Here is a 7,673-nt window from a genome sequence, read left to right as displayed (position 1 = left end):
TGCATACCACAATATGAATATTGCAAATACTGCACAAGCTTGTGATGTAAATGAAAGGGGAAAATTGCCCGCAATTCTTGACACTACATGGTTCTTTTATTTTGCTTTCTTTTCTTTCTTTTATTTATATATATATATATTTGTCATGCCTGTGCATGTATTTCAGACAGTATGCAACAAGAAAATTTAGAGAGGTAAACAGCTATTTACTAAGTGTTATTTATCAAGTAATTTTTTATTTGCATTGCACTTTTGCCAATATTTATCTTTTTAAAGCAGCTTTACCAAAAATCATACTGTAATGTTACACACTGGTGTTAAAAAAAGTAGAGACAAAATGTTAAATGTATTTCATTATCTGGCTAAGGTCTGCAGTTCATAAAATTATTTTGTTACTGGATTCCCTCATTTAATATGCGTAAATCATCTGGTAAACTAACAGACGTGAAGACAAAGTGGCTAGGAAATTGTAGTCTATAGTTATTGAGGAAGTTATTGAGGACTGAGGAAGTAAATCACAGAAACATTTTTTATTAACTTTCAAGACAATACAAACTCTTAAAATGGCAATTAAAACACTATTTATTTGCAACTTACAATTAGGATTTTTGATAACATTTTACAATAAGGTTGTACTCATTAACAATATTTAACTACAATAGTTAATGTGAATTACCACTGAACAATGCTTTTGAGACTTTTATACTAATGCATTTTTAAAATGAAAAGTTGTGTGTTAACATTAACATAGTTAATGTATTTTGATGAACTAACATGAACTAACACTGAACAATAGTATTTTGTTAAATTAACATTAAACAAGATTATTAAATGCTGTAAAAAAAAAAAAAAAAAAAGGCATTGTTCATTTTTAGTTTGTGATACCTAAAGTATTTACTAATGTTAAAAGAATTAATTTTATTGTTAAGTGTTACCAAATGTGTAATATGTTTGTAATTGTTTGAAATGTAATCAATCCACATTCATATTCTTGACATATTCAAGAACACAGAGACCATCTCTTCCTTTTCCTCAATAAACTACAAACTGTGTGTGTGTGTGTGTGTGTGTAGGAGTGGTTAGTTGATTATGTAATGACACACCCCAAAACCTCAATATAAATACTTTGACAGAAGATGAGTCACATGTTCCTCTACAAAGCAAGAGACCAAATTATGAAGAAAGTAATTTCAGTGTCATCTTCAGAACAACTCTTTGGGAAGACTGGCAAGACTTAAAATTACCAAAAACACCAATACTCGAATCAGTCTGCCAATAGTCTGCTTTGTCTGGCAGATTGCTATGATCATACTGTTTGGTGTGTTCATCCGTTGTAACAAGGAGTCTGATACCATTGGATTGAACACAAAAGAAAGAACAACATTTCCAGTCATATAGAGTATGACTTTTATTATAGATATGCAAGTATCATCACCATTATGTTTTACTGGAATATGCAATAATTTATGTAAAGGCATAGTTTCTCACAGTTTCTTTCATTTTTTATAATAATAATATACATTTTCCAACACTAACATTCTCTGAATTTTTGTTCTGTTACATCAGGCTTTTAGGATGTACATGTGATGATCTTTGTGGGTTTTGGGTATCTCATGACCTTTCGGAAGCGCTATAGTTTTGGTGGAGTTGGCTTCAACATCCTTATTGCAGCCTTAGGGATTCAGTGGGCTTTGCTGATGCAAGGCTGGTTTCATCATCTTGATCATAAAGACTGGAAGATAAAAATTGGGATTGAGAATTAAATTATTATTTCTAATCAATGTAGGAGACTGGAATTGTATTTTTATTTATTTTATTTTATTTTATTTTATTTTATTTGTATTATTATTATTATTATTATTATTATTATTATTATTTTATTTTTTTTTATTTTTTTTTATTTTTTATTTTTGCACTATGTGTTCTCAAAATGTAATAATATACATAATATTCCTATATTTATGTGCTCCAAATTGAAGCAATTTAAAGATTTATCCTCAAATACTGTAAATTAGAGTCAAGAACTAAGAGAACCTTTGTTACAAAGTACCTCACTACCAAGGTGGATTGTAGCAGTAGGTGGGACAAGTTATAACACTAATAGAAAACACAGACAAAACTTTAGATTCTGTCCATAAATATTATACATAAAAGTAATATTTACAGTATACAGGCTGTCTTTTGATTACAAATTTGTAATCAACTTAATTACATGATAAGCCAACTGATTAATCAAATTAATCGCAATTAATCGTATACATAAATATTAGGAAAATATTAGGAAATATTTGAAAGGCCCTCAAATAACAAAAAATCTATATATGATGATTAAATAATTATAAATAATTTCTATGAATATTTAAAAAAAATATTATGAATATAATAATTTGGATAATTAAAATGCACTATTTTTGCACACCTTGGGGGCCTGGGTAGCTCAGCGAGTATTGATGCTGACTACCACCCCTGGAGTCGCGAGTTCAAATCCAGGGCGTGCTGAGTGACTCCAGCCAGGCCTCCTAAGCAGCCAAATTGGCCCGGTTGCTAGGGAGGGTAGAGTTACATGGGGTAACCTCCTCGTGGTCACAATTAGTGGTTCTCGCTCTCAATGGGGCACATGGTAATTTGTGTATGGATCGCAGAAAGTAGCATGAGCCTCCACATGCGGAGTCTCCACGGTGTCATGCACAACGAGCCACATGACAAGATGCGCGGATTGACTGTCTCAGAAGCTGAGGCACTACATTACTGTGGGAGACGAGTAAAGCATTGATAAGACAACACAAAAAGTGGCTTTAGAAGGCAAAATATTGTTTATTTATATATTTTTGAACACTGGACTACAGTCTACAGCAATTCATTTTAGAATTTAATTCTAAGGACGCATTAATGTATACAGACTGACACTTTTGGAGCATCTCACTTGTGTCGCATCTTTTTTAAGTCACTGTGTCAAGTTAAAAGTAGTTTGAAACTACACGTCACTAAATCCCTACTTTCAGAATTGTGTTCTGTACAACTATGTATGAACACCAGCACGCGTTCTCATCTTGTACGGTCGCTAGTGTCAAGCAAGCTCGTGTGTGGTCAGTACAGCTGTGTTTCGCCTATACAGCTGGAGTTCCGCCTACTGCCCCCTGCTGAAAATAGGTGGTACTACAAGCTTGAATTGCTCAGATGGTAGGAATATTCCTTATTATGGTCCAGAGACATGATTAGTTGTGTTAACTTTTTAATATAATTAATCGGACTGAATTAATGTGTTAAATTGTCAGCCTTAATATATATATATATATATATATATATATATATATATATATATATATATATACACACATACATGAGTCTTGCCAATTCTAATCTACTATGATAATGATTTCACTGTAGCTTATTTCTTATTGGTTAAAGTGATGGTGTTACTGATGGTATAACTCAACCCTTGTTACAACACTACATGCTCTCTCCTACAAGAGAGTTACAAAAGGTTATAGAACCTTTTTGATATGTTCACCTTCATGATGTGGCCTCCTTAACTCTAATGTCATGTGACTGAAACATCTACAGAACATTTCATGTGTTACATTAAATGAAATGTGTAACATTGCATTGATAGGTTATTCTATGCTTTTTACTTTTAATCTCTTATTTGTAACTAAATAATATAACTGTCATTTTTTCAATCAGTCTCATCAATGCAGACTTCTGTGTGGTGGGCTGTCTTATTGCATATGGCGCTAGTCTGGGAAAGGTCAGTCCAGTGCAGCTGATGGTTCTTACACTATTTGGCATCACGTTGTTTGCAGTTGAGGAGAACATCATTCTTGTACTGCTTCATGTAAGTTTAAAACCATTGATTTTTTCCCCCAATGAATAACATGAGTGCTGGGATTGTTAAATTCTGATGATTACATTTATTGTTTGCATAGGTCAAAGATGCTGGTGGTTCCATGATCATCCACACTTTTGGAGCATATTATGGTTCGACCATATCTTGGAACCTGTATCGACAACATTTGTCTCAAATCAAGCATTTACAAGCATCTGTATACCACTCAGATGTGTTTGCAATGATAGGTGAGTACTTCCCTCTTCTGTTTTCCCTTCTGGTATTAAGCCTCTGATGTATTAATTATTATCACAGGGAAATTATGAAATACTGTTTTTATATAACCAAGGGACATAAAGAAATCACACAGGGAAAAAATGCTGTGCACTACAACAAAATACATTCAAGATGTATTTGATGTTTCGTCACTTCTGTCAAATATTTGTTGTTGTAAATAAAAAGGCAGTGTTGTGTAAAAAGGACACAGTTACTGTATCAACCCGTATTGTATGTGTGTGTACTATATATATATATATATATATATATATATATATATATATATATATATATATATATATATATATATCTCATGATCTTAAAAATATTTTGATCTGAAGGCATATGCTTAAATGTTTGAAATTAGTTTTGTAGACAAAAATATAATTGTGCCACCATATTAATTTATTTAATTATAAAACTAAAATGTAATTAAAAAAAGAAAAAAAGTTTTTGAAATTGATGACTTGGACCAAATAATAAAGAAAAGCAGCCAATAAGTGCCCAACATAGATGGGAACTCCTTCAATACTGTTTAAAAAGCATCCCAGGGTGATACCTCAAGAAGTTGGTTGAGAAAATGTCAAGAGCACATGTCTGCAAAGTCTAGGCAAAGGGTGACTACTTTGAAGATGCTAAAATATAACAGTTTTGATTTATTTTGGATTTTGTTTAGTCACAACATAATTCCCATAGTTCCATTTATATTCCATTTAACTTTAAATCGTTACATCCTGCCAGCGCTGGGATGCTGTTTGAAATGACCTAACTCTTGCATGACGTTCTTTCCTCTGTTGTAAACAAAGTGCATGCTTCCAACTTCTTGCGTGAACGCACCATCACGCTTACATCAAGTGACACCTCCGTGATGTTGACTGCTAGCAAGAAGCATTTTTTAAAAAGTTAATAAAGTTTTAATTATTGATTATTTTTTTACACAAACGTATCTATTTGCTTCAGAAGACATTGACATGGACAAAAAGAGCTGAAAAGTGCTTATAAAAATCTTCACTTCGGTTCTGCTGAAGAAGGAATGACATACACATCTGGCTGGCTTAAATGTGAGTCAATCATGAGATAATTTTCATTTTTGGGTGAACTATTCCTTTAAGATCAGACTCATATTTCAATTGTCTTAGTATCGAATTAGCAACCAAATCATTCGTCTAAATTGACCACTTAAGGTTCTATTTAGGTCTTTAAAGCTGAAGTATTTAACTTTTTCAGTGTTAAAATACTTTCTTCTACCTCAGCTTATCCCTATGTCCAGAGGCAACTATAAGTAAGCCATAAATAGGTACATTTTCTCGAAAACTGTAAACACTGTGTTTCTATGGCACTATAAAATTTTGTGTGTTTGCTTTGAGCATCCTGCTTAGACCCGCCCTAACAATGCTACTCAACCATTGGGACTATCTGACTGTTTGAACAACTGCAGATGATGGGCGGAAATGACATAATTCAGCTTTAAAGGGATAGTTCACCCAAAAATGTAAATGTTCTCATCCGGTACTTAACTTCATGCCATCCCAGATGTGTATGTCTTTCTTTCTTCTGTTGAAAACAAAGATTTTTAGAAGAATATCTCAACTCTGTAGGTTCGTAACAATGCAAGTGAATGGGTACCAAAATTTTGACGCTCCAAAAGGACATAAAGGCAGCATAAAAATAATCAATAATTTTATGAAGACTTTTTATACAGTGGTTAAATCCATATCTTCAGAACCGAGATGATAGGTGTGGGTGAGTAACAGATCAGAAGTCCACCTATATATCACTTCTGAAGATATGTATTGAACAACTTGAGTCTTATGAATGACTTTTATGCTAAATTTATGTGTATTTTGGAGCTTCAAAATTTTGGTACCCATTTACTTGAATTATGAGGACCTACAGAGCTGAGATATTCTTCTAAAAATCTTAATTTGTGTTCAGCAGAAGAAAAAAAGTCATACACATGGCATGAGGGTAATAAAATGATGAGATAATAAAAAATGTTGGGTGAATTATTCCTTTAAGCTGTTTTGGAACATTATGTAATGCTAGTCAGCACTTTAAACTAAGACATTCATGCATGAATACCTTTTTTTAACCTGTTGTCGTTTAAGAATATTTCTTAAATATCCCAACCCTCTGATTTCTTAAATAATTTTCATATATTAAAAGAAAATGAAAGCAAAATATATTGTAAGTGGTGTCCTATTAATGTGGTTTCTGTTCAGGTTGATTAATACTTTCGACCTCAAGGATGCCGTTGCCAAAAGGACAGTCAGCATGCAGGGTGATCACCAGGCAGTCAGTCTGTGTGTAGCATTAGCGTTTGGCCTTGTAGGTGGAGCTTTGGTTGGTAAGCACTGATAAATTAATGCAGGTAAAATATTTTTAGTATTTTTGAATACTATGCAACATGCATTAAATCTGTAGGTTTAATTTTCCAGGGGGGATTCTAAAGCTGCCAATCTGGGGAGATCCAGCAGACGTGAACTGCTTTGATAATGATGTTTACTGGGAGGTAAGTTAGCTGGGTTTTTAAATCTAAATACCCAGCCAAAAGAGAATACTCCACATTGTATCAAGTAAAATAATTAATATATTTATAAGGTTAAGAGTTCTGTATTCATAAACAATATTTTTGTATTTGATCTTAGCTTCCTGAGGATGAGGATGAAAATGTCCCTGTGTCTATACACCAGCACATGAACCATGTAACAAACATGCAGCCAGAAGTGTGAGTATTCTGTTAAGTTTTATATAACTGGGCATTTTCATGCATCTCTCCTTACAATGAAAGCATCCTCCTGAAAGTCATTATTTTAAAAGATACTGCCATGTTAATCTACAGTTTTTTTAGATCATGATCAGAGTAACAAAACAGAATTAAAACAAACTACCTTTAGTGTTGTAAAAGATTTAACACTTTAAAGCCAAGTGGTTTATGTGAAATGCATTTCAAATTACAATTAAGAATTTTGACCTGTAGTTCAAATTGCTGTGTAAAATTATTTAATGTAAAACATTTCATAATTTTTGGCATCTCTCATGTACACAGATATCAAAGCAATCTATAGAAAAGAGCTTTCCTGAGACACTCCATGAAGAAGCTCAGCTCTGAATGATGAAGTCATGAAAGCTTTACAGACTGATTAACTGCTCAGTGGAAATTTTAATCATGTGCTGAGCATCTTTTTAATAGCACCTGACAAACCAGTGTTGCCAGTGTTGCTTCCACTTAGACAAATCCAAACAGACTTCTTGGTATTCTTTTTGGAGTCTTTACATTTCTACACCTACATCAAGTTATATCTATCAAGTTTTGATTAGTCTAACTTATCTGTGTTTGTAATGTACATGATATTTATAGTATTTATAGTTATCTGATTTTTATATTCTTTATAGTTTTCTAATAACTATATGATTTTGTGATAGCACTTTCTTTTTATTTTTAAGATTTATATAAACAGTTTCCATCAAACTCAAATCATGGAATTCATCTGCTCAGAGTAGAAACTGAGAAAGATGTTGAGTTACTGAAAAGCAGCATGATAAAAAGCTCCCTAATAAAGTCACTTAT

The 7,673-nt window shown here is 32.6% G+C and overlaps 1 protein-coding gene across 1 annotated transcript; it reads left to right on the top strand.

Annotated features, from left to right (window-relative positions):
- Positions 1–1,287: 1,287 nt before the first annotated feature.
- On the top strand, positions 1,288–6,834 carry rhcgl1 (Rh family, C glycoprotein, like 1). The gene is given in 9 exon segments (XM_051707320.1): positions 1,288–1,348; positions 1,351–1,425; positions 1,567–1,759; positions 3,685–3,835; positions 3,927–4,074; positions 5,330–5,384; positions 6,325–6,449; positions 6,541–6,614; positions 6,751–6,834. Coding segments are annotated over 9 exon segments (951 nt in total). The 5' UTR covers positions 1,288–1,302.
- The last annotated feature ends 839 nt before the right edge of the window (positions 6,835–7,673 follow it).

Source organism: Myxocyprinus asiaticus, chromosome 9, assembly GCF_019703515.2.
Source record: "Myxocyprinus asiaticus isolate MX2 ecotype Aquarium Trade chromosome 9, UBuf_Myxa_2, whole genome shotgun sequence".
Lineage (NCBI taxonomy): Eukaryota > Metazoa > Chordata > Actinopteri > Cypriniformes > Catostomidae > Myxocyprinus > Myxocyprinus asiaticus.
This window is presented reverse-complemented; position numbering and strand designations above follow the sequence as displayed.